The sequence below is a fragment of the Pleurodeles waltl genome, chromosome 3_1 (genome assembly GCF_031143425.1).
Source record: "Pleurodeles waltl isolate 20211129_DDA chromosome 3_1, aPleWal1.hap1.20221129, whole genome shotgun sequence".
NCBI lineage: Eukaryota > Metazoa > Chordata > Amphibia > Caudata > Salamandridae > Pleurodeles > Pleurodeles waltl.
The window spans coordinates 118,199,839-118,222,968 of NC_090440.1; the positions used below are offsets into that span (position 1 = coordinate 118,199,839).

General features: G+C 41.6%; 1 protein-coding gene across 1 annotated transcript in view; it reads right to left on the reverse strand.

Annotated features, from left to right (window-relative positions):
- Positions 1–23,130, reverse strand: part of LUZP2 (leucine zipper protein 2) — a 1,083,806-nt gene that overhangs the window by 648,316 nt on the left and 412,360 nt on the right. Inside the window, exon 2 of the mRNA XM_069221952.1 lies at positions 5,623–5,740. Coding sequence (XP_069078053.1) covers positions 5,623–5,740 — 118 coding nt within the window. The remainder of the gene's footprint in view (positions 1–5,622; positions 5,741–23,130) is intronic.

Consider the following 23,130-nt stretch of genomic DNA (forward strand, 5'->3'; position numbering starts at 1 on the left):
GTGATGCATCTGCCATCCTCTTCGCCACAGAGACCTGGCTCAAACCCTCATCTGCTCCCAACATCGCTACAGCAATCCCAGCAAGCTACAAAATTCATCAACAGAACTGCTTTCACAAGCCAGGAAGAGGAATAGCAACATGGAATCCATCAAATACCCAACACCCACAGAGAAAGCCACTGCATTCATGAAATACCTTCACCTAAATCTGTAAATCTCTGAAACTTTCACCCTGAAAGGATCCCATGCCTACGGACCACCTGGACTCTGAGCCACCTTTACCAACCTCATCATCTAATTTGTCTTTCCGCTCACCATTGACTCCAGAGCCTACATTCTCCTCTCTGACCTCAACATTGAGCTGGAAGACTGTGGAGGCAGCACATTCAGGTTGGCTGAGACGTGACCCTAACCAGGCAGAACCTACCACTTCCCTCAGGGGTGGGTGATTACACTCATGGTATAACCTGGGCTCACTGGGGCAATGTGTAAAGCATTGGCAGCACAGCACTCCCACGGTAAAATTACAACAAACACATTAATTAGTACAACATGAACATCATGTAAATCTGGGCATCAATCACATTTAGAAGTATGACTAGTGGTACTAGGCCCAACTGTGTTAATACAACATTAGCAGTATGTATACGTAAGAAAAAAAATAATACTTTCCCTCCCAGCACCCTCATGTGGTGCAACTATGTTGGCATCATGAGACCCACAGAGTGATCACCCCATTTCAATATCGAACATTTACAGAATGCATCCTGGTTCCCAACGATAGCAGCAATGTTACAGAGAATCTCAGACATTTAAAATAACTCTGCAGCCTAGGTCGCACAGGTAAACTTTCAATGTCAACCACAATAGTAAACAATGTGCATGGCATCCCTGCTGCGCGGTGTGGTCAATCCCAGGCAGTCACTTCTACACACTCATTCTGCACTGCTACAAACTGCCACAGATATCAGGCAAGCTAGTATATACACACTCACACACACATCCTTCCAGTACCTTAATACTGTGCTCTGAAATGTGCCATGTGACCTGTTAATGAGATTGCAGACCCCTCGTAGACCCAAACCTTTCTCCACCCTCCAACCAATTCCTGCCCCCAAAGAGCTAGAGACGTAGTAACCTTTCCCCTGATACAGGGCCACTCATGGCTGGTGGTTATACCTATTCAGGATCCCAGGGCAAAGAAAGGGGGAAGAAAGAGAGAGTAGCTGATCAGGCAACAGTCCACAAAAGGAGGTTTGACAACAAAGGGGAAGTTCACTCAGGGGTCTCCACACCAGCCTTCCGGTGCGGACTCTGGTCTGCAAAGCATGGGGAGAAGGTCACCTTGGGATACACTCTCTTCATTGTGCCACCCGGCCAAGCCAGACAGTCCAATCCACAAATAATTACCAATTTCTCACCTCCCAGGAATGGAGACACTATGTGGTATATTTCAGAGCCCCTAGTGGCACCGGAGTGCCACTTTTCTTGACACTCTGGTGGCGCTAAGCACTGCCCCATATATAATCAAGGAGGTGTACCACCACTTTGTTGTGGTGTTACACCTCCTTATGAATATGGGACCCTCCGACACTGTTTTCTGCGTAAGAGGGGCATGCAATGAGTGTTGCAGTGGGCGTTTCACTGAAGCACCCATTACTTTTGACGTTGCCTTAGATTTACTAGTTGTCATAAACCTGAAGCAACAACAAAAACTAATGCCACCCCAGGAGTGGCATTGGCATGGCAAACGAGGAGGAATGCTTTTATTCCCTCTCGGTTTTTGCTTTTTCTATATGTGCTGCATTCTGCAGCATGCATAGAAGAAGCAAAATGCCATAGACGATTGCTTATGTGCAGGAAGGGACAGTCTATAATGGCGATTTAGCAAAGCGTAATTTTGAATGATTGTTTATTTGAAGGGAATGAATACCTTCCTGCACATTAAAAATCTATCCCCTCAAAGCAGAAACCCTTGCACTATGGTGCAAGGATGCCTGTATTGTTGCTAGGCAGCCTAATTCAGCACCAGCGCAGGGGGAAACACAGGGGTGCCCCGTATTCCTCTAAATACAGTGCACCTCTGTGTTTCTAAAGTGGCACAGTGTGGCTCTGCTATTTTTGGTACAGCACTGCGCTGCACCACTTCAACATAAATCTGGGCCTATGTCTGTAGCACGATGACTTGGGCTTCCCCAGGCATCTTGGTTGCACCCAAAGAGTTACCAAATCTACACCAACCTGAAAGGGAGCACAATGTCAGTGCACATAAACTTGAATCACAACAGATGATTCCGATCACCAACAAAGAATTGGCAATTTCCATGTACTCCTGGTAAGGGCACAATATCTTTTGCATGGTGACTTGAGTTGCACTAGACGATTGCAATTGCTCCTGCAAAGTGCCAGTGCAGCGCCTCCCTGGAATGATGGATGGATGGAACTTCTGGTGCACGATGACTTGAGTCACACCAGACAATTCCGCTCACATACGAAAAGTTACCACTGCAGCTTCTCCGTGGAATGATCCACAATGTCTGGTGTGCGAAAACATGCGTTGCACTAGACAGTTCTGCTTGCATAAGAAAAGTTATCAATGCAGTGTCTCTATGGAATAAGGCATTAGGTGTAGTGTGCAATAACTTAAGCTGCACCAGACACTTCCAAACACACGATTAGTTCCAATCCCGTACCTCCCTGGAATGAGGCACAATGTCTGATGTGCAATGACATAAGGGCACCAGTGAAATCCAGTCAAACACATAGTGAAGCAAGTTTAGTGGTGCCACATGAAGTAGAATATGGCACTGCTCCGGGTACAATCAGCGTGCAGTCTGTGACACACAAGAGAAATACAGCATGGTCAACAAAAGCGGGCCATGCGGGGTCCCGCAAATGGTGAATCTGCTCACTACCAACTAGACAGTTATGCGTTTCGTGGCCCCACCATGAAGGGTCACACTCCTTGATGCGGCCAGTACTTTAAAGGCTCCACACCAGGAATATCGAGTCTCCGGGCGCAATATTTAGTTCTATGCTCACACCGCTTCCACCCAGTGAAATCCAGCAGATGACGTAGACGTATAGGAGAGCACTGCTCTCCAGATGACACATGTAGAAGGTGTAGACCCCTCGCCGGAGGTCTTTGGTGTACCTGAGACCTTCACAAAGAACACAGGGCAAGCTAACAACCCCTTAGAGAAAACACTACCAGAGTGCCACACTGCAGCAAGCCCTGGGCAGTAAATACTACAGTGCACAACAGATTTTTCTGGAAGTGTGCACCACGCAGTTCAGGGTCTCTGTCCTGCATTCCTGCAGTTGCTGAAATGTGGTACCCCTAGTTATACTAAAGTGTGCCTTTGAAGTAAAGGGTGGTTCAAAGGGTCCGCCTTCAAACCACAGATGTCTCCCCTAAATTTCAGTCATGTCTGCCATGGGGACATGGAATGCATATGGTAATCTTTAGTGCAGCCATAATCTGGTTCCGAGAGGCCTAGTGTGAAATCCTCTCTCTCCAAACAATCCATACAGGCCCTCAAATGGAAGAGGTCTGTCATTCCAGTTGCCCCAGTTTTATAGCTGCCACTGGGGAATACACAGGTGCCAGAGGAATGAAGCTGAATTAAAATGGCACATAACAGGAGTTTTAGATCATAGAAATGGCCACTTTCTAGAAGTGGCATAACAAAGGTATTACTGACAAAGCCAGCTTCACCACTGGAAAGGGTTTGTCACCGTGAATCCAAAAATAGTAACCATGATGAGGCTGCTCCACCACAATCCACTATTGCAGCTAGGATTAATTGTAAATGCTATCCCCATATAAACCTATGGGCAAAGCAGCTCTCAAGGGTAGTGAAAGCACACATGGGTATTCTATACTCCCTGGGCATATTGCACATACACAAGCCTGCTGTGGCAGGCTGGACATAAGGTTTAGGAACACCACAAAGGTGCAAGTGCACCCATACAGACCTGTTGTGACATGCTCAATATATATATGAAAACATCACTGTGCAAGAGTGCACATGCTGGCAAGCTGTGCAGGGTTCAATATATATACGAAGACACCAATGTGCAAATATGCACATCCTGGCAAGTTGAGCACTCCCTAGCAGATGTAGGAAGGGCTCACACACTTTGACACTAAACTTACAGTGGGAAAGTGCCCAGGACCACTCAAAGAGAAACATCAAAACCTCCTTGAAAAAGCAAACAAATTTGGGGAACAACTACCTCAGCGTGTCAGGTTTAACAAAGTCAAAAACTACTCCTGCGTATGAGTTACTTTAAGGCTAACATGTAAAAAGGTTACAAGGCTTTCTTCGGAGTTCCTTGTTCCAGTTGCAGTCACACATGGAATAACCAGGCATAAATGGTTCAGAAAGTGCACGAAAGGGAACAGAATGTCCACTTTTTCAAATGGCTTAGGGGTCCTCACACACACAATCTAGCGTATACCATAAAGATCGTCTGATGTTTCCAATGTGTGTTTTTGTTGTTTTTACAGTTATTTAGATTCTCTATATTTGATCCAAACATTCACTCTGTGTTAAAATAGCTCTAACAGAACAAAATAGATTTGAATATGTTTAAATGATTCACTGGGCACGTCCTTCATTGGTGTTTTCATTTGATACATTAAGTGTAAAGGACTTAGGTTATAAAATATACTGGAACAACACTTCACAGATATCTTCCTCATTATGTTGGATTGTGACCCATTGATACCGCTTTTCTTTTTTAAGCTGACAAGAAAGCTCAGACAGTAAAATGTTTACAAGTAAAATGTACTGAGACCTATAGTGCAAACATGTTAAAGCTCAAAGGACCAACGAATCCTATCCTTCAAAGATGGATAAGTAATTGACAATAAATTGGAATACAGTAGATTGTATTACGTGTAGTGTGTGGAAATATGAAAAACTGCAGTATTAATCACCACTTAAATATAGCTATAATTTGCATCTTTCACAGCGTGATGTCCTTAGCTTGTGTAAGTTCTATTTGAGAAAATGTTCATTACATATGAGAGTGCAGGTGTTCGCAATTCAAATCCAATTATTGAAAACCATAGGGCCTCATTTGCAGAGAGTTGGTGTAGGGCAGCACCGCAAGTCTTTGTGGTGCGCTGCTCTATGCATAATCTGAAGGGAAGAGATGCACTGTATTTACAAGATATGTTGCATTTTTGTCCTCTCCCCCTGCGCTGCTGCATATTGGGCTGCCTAGGGCTGACTCAGGCATCCTTGCAATTGAGGTGTAAGGTATTGGCACTTCCCCAGGTTTATGAGAGTTTGTAAATTTGGGGCAGCATCAAAATCAGTGGGTGTTGCATGGGAACACCTTCCACAACATCCAAGAAATGCCCTCTGGTGCACAGTAAGGCAAAAGAGCGACTTGTGGTGCTTTGTCTTACTCCATATCTATGAGGCCATGCAAAGCCACGCAGGGTGGATTTGCATGGCCTCGTAGACATGCGTCAGAGGCTTGCGCCGCCGGAGCATCTAAGAAAGTGAAGCTCCGGCGCAGGCCTCTTTAAAAAAAAAAAAGCATGGTGACCTTGAGAATGTGATTCTTTGGAATATGTTTACAGTGAAGGTTGAGTAAAAGTCTAACCTGCAGATTTTCTTTGATGCCTTCAAGTTCTTTGGATGTTTTCAAAAGCTGGCGAAGTATGTTGCTTCTCTCCACAAACACTTCTTTTAGCTGTTTTTCCAAATCGTCATAGCCCCGTCTATGTAAAGGGAACATACAGATTACCAATTAAAACATTCACCAGTAACACTGCTTTTACTGCCACATGCCATTTCATCAAAATATGACAGTTTTAGCCTGCATAAAATATAGTTGCATTCAATATTAAGCGACAAGGTCCAACAAAATATCAGTGAATGAACCAGAAGTGAAGTAATTCTGTTTAAAAACAAATCGATCAGTGCTGGAACATCAATATGTAGAAACAGATTTAAGGTTTTCAAACCTTGCCCACCCTGAGGATGTTTATATCCACAAGTGGAAAAAGTCATGGGCAGGCTTTTAAAGAACCTGAAGATAAAAACAATATCATCAAGATCATTGTGGGTTCCTCCCAGGCACCTGCGTTTTAAAACTAGTAGACACCTGCATTTGAAACAAGCTCTGAACGCTCCTGCCCGCCCATATAGTGCCCCCTTTTACCTTGTTCACAGACTAGTTTACACATTTTAGAACTTAGATGTTTGCAAGCAGGCAGGCGCTCTCCCATGAAGATCTTTCTATACCGAGGGTATATATACTAAGGGGCATATATATACTCCGTTTGCGCCGAATTTGCGTCGTTTTTTTCGACGCAAATTCGACGCAAAACTAACTCCATATTTATACTTTGGCGTTAGACGCGTCTAGCGCCAAAGTTCATGGAGTTAGCGTCATTTTTTTGCGTGAACACCTTCCTTGCGTTAATGATATGCAAGGTAGGCGTTCCCGTCTTAAAAAATGACTCCGATGCTATTGCGTCGGATTTATACTCCCGGGCAAAAATGAGGCCCGGGAGTGGGCGGGACTAAAAAAACAGCATTTGCACCGGATTTTAGCGCCTGGGTCAGGGCAGGCGTTAAGGGACCTGTGGGCTCAGAATGAGCCCAGAGGTGCCCTCCCAAGCCCCCAGGGACACCCCCTGCCCCCCTTGCCCACCCCAGGAGGACACCCAAGGCTGGAGGGACCCATCCCAGGGAAGAAAAGGTAAGTTGTGGTAAGTTTTAAAAAAAAAAATATGTTGTGGCATAGGGGGGCCTGATTTGTGTCCCCCTACATGCCACTATGCCCAATGACCATGCCCAGGGGACAGTAGTCCCCTGGGCATGGCCATTGGGCAAGGGGGCATGACTCCTGTCTTTGCTAAGACAGGAGTCATGTTAATGGCGTCTGGGCGCCAAAAATAAATGGCGCAAATCGGGTTAAGACGATTTTTTTGCCTCAGCCTGACTTGCCCCATTTTTGGACGCCCAAACGCCATTTTTCCCTATGCCGGCGCTGCCTGGTGTACGTGGTTTTTTTTCACGCACACCAGGCAGCGCCGGTCGACTAACGCCATTCAATAAATACAGCGCCCGCATGGTGCTTCAGAATGGCGTTAGCCGGCGCAATTTTTTTGGGCGCAAAGCTGCGTTAGCGCAGTTTTGCGTCAAAAAGTATAAATATGGCCCTAAGATTTTGCACCACGTTTGCGTCACCAAAGAGATGTAAACTGAGGAAAAATATTTTTTTTACCAATTTACTTAAAAGAGTGTAATTTGATTTATGCTGGAAAATCACTTGCAAGTAAAGCAAAGCAGCGCACAGTGTGTAGGGGATGGGCATTCCCATACAACCACAAAGGTTTTTGATGCAAAACCCTATTCACTAAACAAATGTAAATACGGTTTTGCAAAAAAAAAAATAGTGTCCATTTCAAATAGGCGCTATCACAGAGAGATGCTTGTATTTCTCCTTTCTTTCCTGACTTTGCATGTGTGTGGCACTGTACAACACACATACAAAGTGGGAAAAGTTTTAAAGTTAGTGTAAACATAGTATTTTGTACTAGAAGGGAAGCCTTTCAGTACAAAACTTATGCTAGACTCACTCAGACACCCTTGCACTAGGTTGCAAAGCAGGGCCGGCTTCATTGTTAGTGGTGTCCGGTGCAGCAATCTTTTTTGTGCCCCCCACCTCAAGCTCCTCCTAAGATTTCCTCACTAACACCGAACAAAAGTACCCCTCATCTCTCAATAGCCCTTCTCTCCCATACATTACATTTGTTTAAAGCTCTGGTAAAGACTGGTTTTACTAATCCTCTCAGATATCCACATAAAGTACAGATCTCTTCTTTGCAGCAGGCATATTAACCCCCTGCACATTATTTATGGCCAATCAAAACTGCCTCTAGACAAAACTCTGATCTCTCTCTCTAGCAGAAACAAGAGTTATTTTGACATTTTTATTGGTGCCCAAAAGCTGGTTGCAGAAGAAACTCTGCAGCAGGTGTTTTCAAATCGTGAGTTATGGCTCAATACAGTACCCTCCCAAGATCAGTGGCCCCCTCCAGGTCAGCGTCCACCAGTCACACTGCCAAAAAGTCAGCACTGCTGCAAAGGTATGTGCGTGAAGCATGGCAGCAAAATCTTTGCTATCTCCTTGTAGCGCAGTACAGTATATTTGGATGCTGCGCTGCATGGAGATTTAGTAAGGCTAGTTCAGAACTTAAAAAGATTGTTGGAAGCAGGCAGGCACTGTTCCATGAAGCCCTTTCCAAGAGCTTTCCAAACCTGGCATCTACAGGGAATTTATTCTGTCACTGCCAGCTGTCACTCACCCTGTCTCATATATAATAGTTGGCCACTTTGAACTTGTCATTATTCTTCCTGCATCCAAATGACAGAAGCTTCTATTAAGAAATACTCCCCCATCTTGCAGACTCGATGAAGACAGGTTTTAAAATAACCAAACTAGAAAATGATAATACATATTAGGGCCAAAGAGAGGCTCTGCCATGCGGCTTCCCGGATGCCTTTAGGGTGAAGTAGCCTATGTGCTAAGGGGTTCAATACTAAGCCAGCTTACCCCTTATAATAAAAGGAAATTCGTGGTCAATCTTTAAGCAACAACTATGATTTTGAAATGAATTATACTGAGGGCCAAGTTTAAGAAAAGTGGTGCAGCATCCAATGCAGCTGCACTTTTTTGGCACCCCTCTAATCCACCTAACACCACCATGTCTGCATCATATTTATGATACTGCACATCATGGTGATATTAGGAACAATAGCATCAAAGTTTTTGACGGAATTGTGGCGCTTTAGTACACTAGCGCCAAAAGGCCCATGGTTTCAATGGGTGCTTCCTATTAACGCCTGAAAAATGGCACAATGATCCTGTAGATTTCATTGTGCCATTTATGCGGGCCTCCTTGTGCTAGAATGCTGACTTTGCATACATTATGTATGGTGCATGCATAGTGTGGCACAAAGGGTCGCAAAGTGGTGCAATGCATATATTGTGCCACTTTATAGGTATGGTGTACCGATTTTGCAAGCCTAACACCACATTTGAGTAAAGAAATGACGCTAATGTGGCGCTAGGCCTTCTTAAATTTGGGCCTGACTTCCAAGGTTCAGCGCTTTGAAGTGATGACAGTGAAGTAGTTATGTAGTGCTCAGAAGTGTCCTAATTGATGTAGTGATGTAGCACTCAGCTACCTAGCTCAGCATGTTCGTGTCCCAAATACGTTGCACCCAATAGAAGAAGCAGCATTTGCTCTTTTCATCTCCAATACAGACATCGATGAGTTTGCTTTCTGGGACTAACACATGTGATAAATGTTTGTATTAATTGGGTAATTACTTACTTTACTAAAATTTCCTTCCGTCTTGTTTATGGCCAGACGGCATATTTTTATAAATCATTTGATTAACCTTTTAAGACTGTATAAATAAAAGCAATGTGGCAGGGTTACAGCCAGCCTTTTGTGCACATATTAGGATTTGGAATTTGCATTGATTTCTCCATTCCAACACTGATAGCATCAGTGTCCCAGCAAAATGTCTCAGAGACTTGAGCCTGCAAATGTTTTGGCATTTCAATAGCGAGCTCATCTAGTTTATTTAGTCATGCTTTGTGTGGGTTAAGGACAATAATTAAGGGGGCATATTTATACTAATTAGCGTCATTTTTTTAAAACTCTAATTCAGTGCAAAACTAACTCCATATTTACGTTTTTAGTGCTAGACCAGTCTAGCGCCAAATTTATGGAGTTAAAGTCGTTTTTTGGAAGTGGAGACCTACCTTGCCTTAATGAGATGCAAGGTAGGTGTTCCCATGCAAAAAATGTCTCTATGGCCTTAACACCATATTTAGGGGCATATTTATACTCTGTTAATATTGATTTTGCATCATTTTTTTGCTCTAACCTGCAAAACATCATTTTTTTTTACGCTAGCCTACTCTGTGCACCAGCGTAAATATGGTGCCCAGCTGGTGCTGGAAAAATGGTGCAAGCCAGTGCAAAACTTTTTGGTGCAAAACTGCATTAGTGCAGTTTTGCACCAAAAAGTTTAAATACGGCCCTAGGTGTTTTAATGCCTCTGAAAAAATCCTAGCCACTGCCTTTCAAACTCACGCAGATTTTTAAGGAAGTATGTAAAAGTCCCATAACGCTGCATACCGACGTGGTTCTGTTATATGTAAATATTTGGCACGTTTCCCATACTCCCCTTTCTAATCACGGATCATAATGAGCTAACTTTGAATGGTGCCACTTGCAGTGAATAAAGGTATACTGTCCTATTACAACGAGTAGTGTTTTATTATGCTAATATCTTCGATTTGGAGAAAGCTTTTCGTGACATGCGTTTTACAACATTGGATTAATGTATTTCCAACCACATCATAGTAAGAAAGCTGAATGGATAGAACGTTTTTGTTCTTACGACATCAGAAAGACAAGCATCTTATGGTAGTACATTTAAGGTAGTACATTTATGGTGGTACATTTAAATGGTGAGTTAGCCCTACTCAATATAAGATATTTATTTCTCCTCCTCGAGAATAATTCACTTGTAAATTAAATGTGCCCCATTGGTCAGTATTCATTACCAATGCAGGCAGGGTGGGCACTTCTTATTTAAAATCCTGGGGCAGACTCCTATCTTGCGCTAATTGACTTCATTGAATGCAACAGTCTCCTTGGTGTTTCTATTCCAGGTCAGGCACTGATTCAGCCCTGCCTCAATGTGGGCGGGCCTAGTGATGCCTGCTGGCTCTGATTGATGGCCTGCTCTGAGTCTGCTTGAGCGCCCTGCACCTTTGACACTCGTAGACGCTGGTCTGATGGGCATTGCTTGGTGTTGATTTATAGACAGTAGTTGGGCATTCATGCCTTAACATGATATCCAAATCTTAGCTCTGCAGATGGGCCATGAGATATGCAAGGTAGAAATACAAGAATTAAAGTAGCAGCACTAAGGTTTTATGACATAAACAAGGTGACTACATTTTATTGCAAGTGGATGCCAAGGATCCCACTTAATATGGCAAGGAAATTCACAGAAGCTCAAACTTAGCACCACTAGAAAGCTAGTAACATCTTTATATCTTCAAGTCAGGTGCATTTTTAGAAACTGAACAAAAATTATTCTCCAGTTTCCTTTTTTCATCTCATGCATATTGAGTACGAATTACATACCTTATGTCTTTATTACACCGCTAAGGAAATAGGGTGCTTGGAATAGATACAGCGCTGCTGTCTTGGAAAGCATTAACGATTATTCAGCCTGTTTTATAAAAAAAAGGTGAACAGCAGGGCACTAATAACTATTAGGTTGAACACAGATTGTTCCCCCTTGAATATACATTAACATCTGCTGTTTGCAATTGTGTGGAGAGAAAGTTCATTACGTGGTAGTTTATGGCAATAGATCCTTTGCTTGAAGGAGTCGTATAATCCCTTCTAAAGTCCTACAGAAACCTATGCTATTTGAAATAGACACATTCTGAAAATTAATTTAAAGTTTAAATGGAGCTGTAATGTGTTAGCAAGTACAACCCCCAATAAAATATACAGTGCAAAGGAGTGAAGCAATGAGGTATTAAACGTGTTACAAGTCACTCTGAAAATACAAATGTATGCAGCATCTAAATGAAACGATTTGACTCTGTGGCCACGAGCTGTGCTCTCTAAAGCAAACTGACTTTTCTCTCCAAAACAACTCATCAACAAATAAGGGTTTTTGTTACATTCTTACACAAATCAATATTTGACATAACCTTCAAATCGCCGTCGAAGCAAGTAAGTAAAATGTAGAGCATGACAATTAGGACGCTATAGTAAAACTATTATCATCAAATAAGTTCTATATAATTCGGTACCAACAAAATACCATAATTTTTCACTGACAGTTGTTGCTGTTATTACGAAGAAAAAAACAACTCCCACTGGCTAAGCCAGTCTCAGAACTAAAAGGCCAGATTACAGGAAATACCAGTATGTTTCATTGGCATACACATGCAGTCATGAAGACCCAGAGCTGCCAAACTTGCTAGGACCATTTTGCATTTTTTAATTAACTACTCCAACACGGTGGATGGATTTTCTTAAAACATGTTTACAATTCAGACCAAGAGTGTCGAATAAAAGCTACCAATTCGAATTCGAATTACCCAAGGCTAGGTCTAAATATCTAGGTAATTAATTGAACTGTAGATGTCTAGTTCAAAAGAATTACAGCTTGAGGTTAAGGAAAATCAACTTTCAGAAGTCTATTGATTGCCAAGTGCAAAGTGAAAGTCTTACATACTGAGTTAATCAATAGGGAAGTTGAAAAATAATGAAATCATTTTACAAATATTCTCCTGTGGCTATTACACAAGACATGATATATTCTGTCACTTAATTGTATAATTAGAAAATTATCCCAAGACACGAGTTGTCTTTCCAGACACCAACCAAATCTAGCGATGGTAAATGTCTCAGTTGGTATTTCATAACTCAACTCAAAGATGTTATCAAGTGGCACTGAGGTCTATGCTGTTTGACCGTCTATGAGTTTAGTTCACAGGTTTTTAAAAGGAAATGATTCTTCATGCAACTTCTCAAAGACCAGGCATCCGCCAGAGATTCGACTAACCTGCTTGGATCTTTCATGCTTGTGATATAATGGATTTACCTTACGGGTCCTTCATGGTCTAATTCCAATTGCACCAAACCGACTGTTCTGTTTGCACATAATTGAATAGTGCAGCGTTGCTTGCAAAAGAACTTGTATTTAGTGTACATGTGTACAATCTAAACAGTGCATTCAGGGCCTCATTTGCCACCACAGTGTCATTTTTTTGACTCTACAGGGGCGCAGTGGGTCGGCCCATCTTTACGAGGCCAGACAAAGCCACCTTGCGTGGCAGTTTATGGCCTTGTAAATAAGGCCCCCATTTCAGGCCTAACTCTGTGAAAGGGGGATTGGAGGGGTGTTGTTGTGGGTGTTCTCAGGCGACATCCATGAAACCTGAAGGAATCTGACATATTCCCAGATTTACAAGTCTGGGAATGCATCAGGTTCCTATGCCACCTCATGGGTGGAGTTAAAGTGGTGCAACAGGGTTTTTTCCCATTCTGCAGCACACATAGAAAGGTGAAAATGCCATTCAAGATTATTTATGTTAAGGAAGGTGTCCCTTCCTGCACATAAACAATCATCCCTGCAGCACAGGCACCCTTGCACCACAGTGCAAGGGTGCCTGCATTTGCACTAGGCAGACGTTTGTGCACCAGCGCTAAGGAAAGTACAGGGATGTGTCGTAGTTCTGTAAATACAACACATCCCTGCAGTTTCAAAATAACACAGCACTGCACAGCTAACTGGCTTGCAGTGCCACACTGTGTTATTTATTCCTAAATGAGACCCTCAGTGCTGCATTGCTAAGTTTAAATAAATGCCTCAGTGCAGCACATTTGATCAGTCTTAATGCCCTAGCTATCCGCCCAACATAAACTACAGATTCAGGCTGAACTACTGCAAAATCTTCCTATGGAAAAGTGTAGGGAAAAGTGAAAATGGTTTTAAACTTGAAAAAAATAGTAAACCTATTTTAAGGTAAACATCATTGTAAATTATATTCCTTTAAAATGGTAGTACATTAATTTTTAAATTAAAGAAGCTTTTAAAATATGTTACAGTACAATACAAATTGTTTTTTACATTTTATTTTAAACATTAAATTGTACCTAATCATATATTTAATTTTTTTAAATAATTTAATTTAAGTTAACAATATTTACTGAGCGAGTTTGATTTTAAGCCTCTAGCTAGATTATTTTCTATGGAAGAGTGTTGTAGTATTGGTTACAGGCACTGTGTGGTGATGAACTAACTACTGCTCTTTTTTAGCAGTAGTAACTTTACAACTTTCATCAAAATGTTTATGTACAATTCAGATAACACCATATGTCCCAACAAACTCATGCTTGTCAGTAAGCTAAGTCAAAGGACATTCACTATGCATGTTCCAACATACTTTTGAAGAGCAGTAGATATGTTTAGCCTACAATACAGCACAAATAACACAATCTCATCATTTATCAAAAAGCATTTGATAACGGTTGAACTGCATTGCATTGCATGGGCATCTTTTAAGAGAAAGGTCTGCTACAGGATTTTATACCCTTTTTGATGCACTTAATATAACCTTTAACCTCATGCATCATGTTTTTGAGAGCCTGTTATCTGAAGTGGTGCTTAGACAGCCTTCCAGTGAGCTTCCTCGTCATCATATTAAAGTTGTAAAAGAGAGGTTTTAAGTACGCCCCAAGTATCCCTAGGGATAAAGGTAGCTGATCTTTTGCATATATTTTAAGTTGTTCATTGCAGGAAATCAGGATGTTTAAACATTGCTTGAGTTTGGAACAGCGCCCTCCATCGCGGTAGCAGACAATCAAGCATTAAGTCAACAGTAAAGCTGGTGCAAGACATTTCTAAAAACTGGTGTGGATTTTCTCGGTCCAGCCCAGCAGGACCATCCTGGGTTCCAGTTAAAAGTCATAGGCAAGCATAAGCTTCAGTGTGTTAATGAAGTCTATCCAATAAGTTGACACTACAGTGCCTGACAGTGATAGGGAAAATACGTTTGCCTCTGATTCCTCACACCATAGACAGCATGGAGGCCAAAGTGGCATAAAGTCTTAGGGGTGTAGTATGTGTGGAGGAGAAACTTAAAATAAAAGAGATGTAGTCTACTTCTAGAGGACATTACATTACTTGAGATTTATGAAGCCACGCAGGGCCATGCAAGGTGGCCTTGTATGGGTCCATAAATCTGACTTAAGGTTTGCATTGCACAAACTGGATCATAAATATGGCCCCAAGTGCGTAGTGGTACTTGGGGTCTCTATGCACTTGCATTAAATGTTGGGAGAGATTTAGGGTCTACTGGAAACTAGAGGTCCATGAGCCAGCTTAATCCAATAGGGCAAAAATGGAGGAACATGTCTAATTGGAGGGGATTTGGTAGTCCTCCCATCTCTCAGTGTGACAAGAAGGTGCCATTCATGTGTAGGTCAACGTATTGTGTGGTCCCTAACCTGCCTATCTGTGACTAGCCCTTAAGATCATGTGTCACTATTAAGAGAGGGTGGTCATGCAGATGAATGTTTGGGAAATATGATGGTTCTTGCTGGTCACTTAATTTGACCTTCCAAGGCCCTAATTGTGCAGGCTGGTAATCTTGTCTAGCAATTGGGTGAGCAGTTTGCCTATCAGTGGTGTTAGTGAAGTGGGGTCTACACTGTCTTTATTTAACCACTACATGTGCCATGTGAGGGCTGGTCTGAGGGTGCAATGGCAAAATTTGCTTGGGCACATAGATGGTAAAGTTCAGGATCAGGTGCCTCAAAACTACCCAGGTAGAAGGGGAAGATGAGGGTGTCCCAAATAGCTCTTGCTTGTTTACCTTCTCTGCCCACACCAAGCGCATCAGTTGGATTTTTAATGTGCTGAAGAAAATTTTGTTGTGTCTCAGGGGGATATTGACGAAGAAGTGGAGGTGATGGGGAAGAATAATACTTTTTAAGAGTCTAATATATCCAGCTAACGACAGTGGAAGGGCAACTCAGCACTAAAGTGTAATTTCATCTGTGTATAAAGATAGTAATATGTGGCAGTTGTGATTGCGAAGTACATGCTTGTTAAGATCCTGCCTGATTTTTTATGTGAGTGGGTCAAGGAGTTGAGCAAATAGATTAGCTGATAGCAGTAAGCCTTGATGGGTACTTCTAGTAATTGGTAAATGTTGAGAGCTGACCTTGTTAATGCGAAGGCGACTAGATGCTGCAGTGTATTGTAAATTGATCCAATCAACAAAAGGACTGGGCATCTCTACACATGCATGGATAGTGAAAAGGTAGTTCCACTCTAGTGAGTCAAATGATTTGGTTACATCTAACACAACAGCCAACATATCTGTGGCACTTTTCATGTAATTAATTAATGCAACAGGGAGTCAAAATTGTGGGATATGGAGCGGCCATGGATCAAACCAGACTCATCTGGTCTATCCAGGTCCGGTAGCAGCATGGTAAGTTGGTTCACAATGAATTTGGCAAAAATCTTTGCTATAAAATTGATTAATCAAAGTGGCAGGAGGGCTCGCATTTATCTCCTATCAGGTTTAAGCAGAGTTATTATTATGCTTTGCGTGTGTATGTCTAGAAACTATGGGACTAGGATATCTATACATCACTTATAGAATTTGTCAGGAATGATATCGGGTCCCAGGGCTTTACTGGACTGAAGTCAAATTATAACAGCTCATATTTCATCAAGTTGAAAAGGTTGCAGTAAGAATGCCCTGTATTCATCCCCAGCCACATTATGGGAGTGTGCTTGAGATAGTCAGCCAACTGCCTAGGGTATTAAGCAGATTGGAAAGTATAAAGGTCAGAAAAATATCTGGAAAATATGATTAGTATATGATCAGTGCCCTGAAAGTGGCAGCCAGCTGTGTCCTCAATTCCCATAATGTCGTCGGCAGCCCAATACTTTCCAGGATGTTCGTCCTCTCCATAGAAGTGAGCTTTAGCATACTTACTTCCGAATTTTCACTCTCTTTCCATTATGTCATTATATTCTGAAAGCAAATTTCAGATCTGTACTAGTGTTTCTGCATTCTCATTTTCCTCCTTATTACATTCCAACAATCTAGATATTGTCAAAGTGTCTTATGCACTCCAGATTATTTCATAATTCAGAGTGCCTGCATTGTTGCTTTAGAGGCATCCCATATGGTGCCCTAGCGGTCCAAAGTGCCCATATAATGTTTAAATGTGTAAGTCTAGAGTTTTAATTGTTTGAAAAGCCCAAAGTAGCAAATTATAATAAAATACTATCATATGTAAATTATTCACAGGTGTAAGTTACTTTTCTGAATAGCGCACCCTGAATTTTGAGATAAAAGGACAAGATTGCCTGCCTATATCATAAATGATATTACGTAAACCAAAGTGGTCCTACGAAACATGAAAGTTGTATAGCTCAATTGATATACCACAATTGTATACAATAAATATATACCATTTGAAAAAAGAGAAGAAAGAGCATACGAAATAACAAAAAAAAAGCCAAATCTATACAAAATTCTTCAGACTATATTTAAAAACAATAAATATACATCATCTGAAAATGCAGTGGTTACTCCTTTATACATAGAAGATGCCTAGAAAGGAGTACTTTACAAGCAGCAATGAATTGTCTTCCTCTGGGGCCAAAAACTATGCCTTGGCGCTGTTAAGCTTGGGTTAAATTTCAGACATCCAGCCTAGGACCTTGTGTAGTACAAATTCAGATTAGTTCCAGTGTATTTCAAATCTTGACAAGTGGGGAGAGATATATATTAAAAAGGGCAAAGACGGTGCTGAACCTTAATGCACCTCATAATATATACAGCTGCTTTTGGAGGTTAGGAAGTCTGGTTTGTACTCTAGACCAGGGGTCTCCAACCTTTTCTGTAGTGAGAGCTACTTCTGATCAATGAACATCATTGTGAGCTACCAAAGGCTAAACAACTTCTGCAATTTTACTAAACACCCCTACTTCAAACTTCCTTGACTTTAAGCCTAATGTTCATGGAGTCAGATACTATGGTTTGAAGAAAATACTTTAATTAGGGGCACCATAACAGGGCTGCCATGTGTGTCATTGAGAGCATGGTATTTCAGGATGTATTGACATGTGTGCACATGAATGGGATATATGTGTATGGGTAACTGAGATCCGGTGTCCTATGTACTTGTGGCACAGGGCATACTTTTCGTCATATGTGGCACTGTTACAAGTATAGTGCAAACATACAACCATGTTTTTAAATGGGAGGCATTTAAAGTGCAAGCATGTTCATAATGTGGAACATTTTTCAACACTTTAAGGCCCATATTTATAATTTTTGACGCAAAACTGCGCTAACGCAGTTTTGCGTCAAAAAAATTAGCGCCGGCTAACGCCATTCTGAAGCGCCATGCGGGCGCCGTATTTATTGAATGACGTTAGCCGGCGTTAGCCGCCGGCGCCGTCTGGTGTGCGTTAAAAAAAACGACGTACACCAGGCAGCGCCGGCGTAGGGGGATATGGGGCTTGGGCGTCAAGAAATGGGGCAAGTCAGGTTGAGGCAATTTTTTTGCCTCAACCCGATTTGCGCCATTTTTTTTCACTCCCAACCCCCATAGAAATGACTCCTGTCTTAGCAAAGACAGGAGTCATGCCCCCTTGCCCAATGGCCATGCCCAGGGGACTTCTGTCCCCTGGGCATGGTCATTGGGCATAGTGGCATGTAGGGGGGCACAAATCAGGCCCCCCTATGCCACCAAAAAAAAAAAAAAAAAACACTTACCTCAACTTACCTTAATGTCCCTGGGATGGGTCCCTCCAGCCTTGGGTGTCCTCCTGGGGTGGGCAAGGGTGACAGGGGGTGTCCCTGGGGGCATGGGAGGGCACCTCTGGGCTCCTTCAGAGCCCACAGGTCCCTTAACGCCTGCCTTTTGCAGGCGCTAAAAAACGGCGCAAAAGCGGCCGTACGTCATTTTTTTTGCCCCGCCCACTCCCGGGCGTGATTTTTGCCCGGGAGTATAAATCCGACGCACATGCCTCAGAGTCGATTTTTTAGACGGGAACGCCTACCTTGCACATAATTAACGCAAAGTAGGTGTCCACGCTAAAAAATGACGCTAACTCCATGGACTTTGGCACTAGACGCGTCTAACGCCAAAGTATAAATATGGAGTTAGTTTTGCGTCAAAATTGCGTCAAAAAAAACGACGCAATTCCGGCGCAAACGGAGTATAAATATGCCCCTAAATTTCTCCTAATTAAAAATGATTGCATTTTTTAGTTCTACATATTACACAGTGTTCTATTGACCACTGGGAGCAAGAGGCCTGCTGTTTGTAAATGCAACACTCTGAAAAATAATTTGAGAAACTTAAAATGAAAAGTTAACTTAATTATAAGGTAATGTTTCATTTTCATTTTCTCTGATTTAAAAGCACTGAGAAACATCATTTTGTTCTCATGTCTAATACTGAGTTGACAAGAACTTTTATTTAAGAGTTAAATATCTTAGTGCTACAATTCTTCACCTAGGTGTGCCCTAGGTCATCAATCTGACTGCAGCACTGCTCCTTATCATGCCCTGCTATCGTAGTGTGGTGGTAATAATGTAAAATAAACACAGCCTTCCCTTCAGTTAAAAGGGAAAATGTGACCCTGTGCTTATTTTAAAATTAACTCCAGTCTGTGAGCTACTTTGAAGGGATGTGGGAGCTACTGGTAACTCATGGTCCACTGGTTGAAGACACCTATTCTAAAGTGATAGTTTATGTTTGAAATGGCCAAAGTCCTATGCTTAAGAGAGCGAAACTATATGTTTTTATTAACATTGGGGGACTGGAATTACCTTGTATGGAATCATACTGGTTAGTGCACCAACTGGTGTCCTCTACCTATTTCCTATATATTCACAGGGAAACCCCTACTAGGGTCAAATTGGAACAACATATCACAGACACAAATAGACAATTGGGTGTTTACTACATAAGCAACTGCCACCCTTACAGGTGGAAACCTCCATTCTCCACACATTGTGATATGCGTTCAAGAGAACAACCTGTAACTTAAAGCACCAGCATATCTCCATGCTACAGCATCCATTTGGCATAATAGAGCAATATAGATAGGTAACACTGATATTTATTGGTCATCTTGGGTCAACAAGGAGATTAATGACTTGGGCGTCATATTCACATGGTGATCCTTTACATATTTTGGAGAGCTCAGCACTGAGTTCTGCTTGCCCAGATCACAATACTTGTGATATTTACAACGTACCCAATGATTGAGACCATTATTCAAGAATGATGCTAGCCCTCTCCCAATATCCCCAATTCTACAATATCTGAATACTTGGAAAGCATACTCAAAAACTATTTCAGGTCTGTACTCCACTATAATTGGTCACCTCTTGTCTTTACCGACTGCCCTTAAATCCGGGTGGTAGGAGAGGACAGCCATTAGGTTTGATGATGAGGATTGGGTAAATCTATTGCTCTGAGATGCATGTAAAAAATTAGCATCCTATAAAATTCTGCATCAGTGGAACTGGAGCAATATAAATTACACAGGGCAGTCATCAGTGCAAATGCTGATTGATGGAGATGTGATAATCAGGACAGTGACATACTGCATGTTTTAAGGGAATGCCTTTGGCTCATACACTACTGGGATGAGGTTTGGTTGGTACTGAAACGTACAACTGAAGCACATACAAAATTGCATCACTGTCTAGCAATTCTGGTTGATATGTCAGACTTGCCAGCAGTGCCAAAGTATCACAGTTGGTGGCCTGCAATGGACCAGGTGATGGCAGGATTGGCATCCCCCACCTCTGGAAATCCACCCTTACCCTTAGTTATGAAAGCTGGCTTTAAGACATGCACACTCTGCCCACTTATGAATACTCCATATAGAAATTGGACAATAGACTCCCTCAGTTTGAGGAAGTATGGTGGATTCCTGAAAATACTGATCACCGTCACTGATTGACTATTAGAGATTAGGATTATTTGAAAGGTCTGGGACTGAGAGCACAGTTTACGTGGTTTGCATATAATCTGTTTGGTGGAAATGGGGTTGATGGGTGATATGATTGCAGGTAAGTTATTAATTAGGTTGCCGCCAAAATAATTTTTGCTTTAACAAGATTTTGATGTGTAATTTCAAGTGATGATACATAGTAAGATTTGTTTCCAGGGAATTATTTTTATTTTTTCCTGGTATGTCCGAATGTAATAATCTGTAAAATATGTGTGATGCAAGGTTCTATTTGTTTACCAATGCACCCACATCTTTGTAGACACCGATAATGTATAATATCACCATGTACATTATTGTCCACCAGGTGACTGTGCTCAGTCTTCACCTATTAGGGTTGGGAATAGGTAGGTTAAACTTGCAATTTCCCACTATATGTTGATGTAGTTTTTGCAATCGGCTACAGCATTCTCGGCCAAAACAAACAAACCAACCATGCTATTTGTGATTCATTCATTCCCAGCCTGGAAAACTTCAAAGTTTGGCTGGATGTACTCTCTAATTCAGTGACATAAACAATTGAGAATATAACTTTTCTCCCAATCTCATACCTCACTGACAGCACAGGTCATTGGTCACCTGAGAACACCAACTAATGGCCATGAAATAAGTTTCTCATTTAATTTGGTTGGACTATTTTTCAAATAAAAAGTTGCCAAATTTAGAACCAGGAGCATCTTCACAGTCCTAAATAGAGATTCATGTAAAGATGATACAGGCCTACTTTAGCTAAATTTAAAACTCTCAGAAATATTTGATGCCTGCTGCTTGGACTTGCTGTGCATCACTAGGCATTCACGCCTATTATTAGCCAATAAAACTGTCCAATGATATGGCATTTTTTTTAGGTTCATTGAAGTAACATTGGCTCACCCCTCTCCTTAGGAAAGGTAACTGATGATGAGTTTAGTTGGCAAACAAGCCAACTGACTGGTTATTGATAAATAACTTCACCATTTCCTACCCTTGACTGCCATCCTCTTGCCACTTCTGGTTATAGACCTATCTTTGGTATTAAACCACCCTTCTGAGGTTCTGGAACAACATCATTCTCTTTATGGATAGAGTGGCAGCACCCCTTGTCTTCCCTAAACTTTTTCTGGCATTTGCAATAGCGGACTACTCTATCTTTTTTAAAACGTTTGTCTGACATTGTTATATGGTTTCCATTAAAATAATAGAACTGCGAATTAGAACAACAGAACATCAGAAACTGGGCACTGAGTTTATCCACACCATTAGAAGCTGTTGGCCCAACTTCTAGCTAGCTCATAATGCCTCTCCCAAATCCCTAATTTCACTGGGGTGGAAGGTGATTGTGGTAACCTGAACATGACACTCTGATCTCCAAGTGAATTGTGGAAACAGATCTTATCTTTATAATTGTATTACTCATGCATGTCCAGGCAAAACACAATAAAGATAGAAGAAAGGTTTTGAATATGTTTATTGAAAAGAGAGAATGAGCTGTGATAATTAGGAACATCAAACAAACCAGTGTTACCAGTATTATGAACATGGTCAAGAGAATAAACAATCCAACCATGGCAAGCTTCATAACATAATTTGCTAAGTTAGTAAACCTAAACATCAATAAATGTTTCGTTTTAATTTTGCATGATTCCCTATTCAGGTCTCTGTCATGTTTAAAACATGGTTATCACCCCCTGTCAGTGAATCTGTAACGATGTTAAAACTATACCTTGTTTATCAATACTTTCTCCACTTTTAGGTCACAGTTTTATGCTAAAGAGGTGTATTTTGATTAGCAACAGAGCAGCAACTACAACACCTGGCATCAAACCTTGTTGTTTCATCTACCATATTAGACGAAGTGGCTGCACATATTCAGTCAAGTACGATTTTGCAAGAATATATGGACTACACGACTATTGAGAATGTGGTACTAAAATTAATTTGCAATAACATCACTTTTTTTGCACAATTGTTTACTAAACATTCCGTGTCTGAGAATAATATGGCTACCAGCAAGAGCGTTTTGAACCACCACGTCCCAGTCTCTAGCGGGCTTGACTTTGGCTCCACAGAAATAGTATTTATGGCTCATGTTGGCTTTGATCTTTGACTCCCAGATGTCACTCAGAAGCTAATAAATGCAAAATTGACACCATTGGGGAGCTCTGGGTGGGGGCAGCATATGCTAAGCACAGTCAAAGGTGAAATAAAAGTTATAAATGTAGAAACAAGTAAAGGAGTCAAAGGGAACGCAAGAAAGAGAGATGGAAAGAAAGACAGATGAAATTAAGATTGAAGGAAGAAAGGCTGGCAGAAAAGATACAGGGGTGGAACGAAGAGTGGAAGGAAAGAGAGAAAGAGGTGGAAGCATGGGAGATAAGAGATTAAAGTAAAACTGGAAGAAATGGGAGGAAAGTAAAGATGGAACAATAGAAGAAAACATGTAAAGGATGTAGGAAAAGCTGGAGTGAAGTACGGAATGATGGAAGAAAGAAAATAAGGAAGC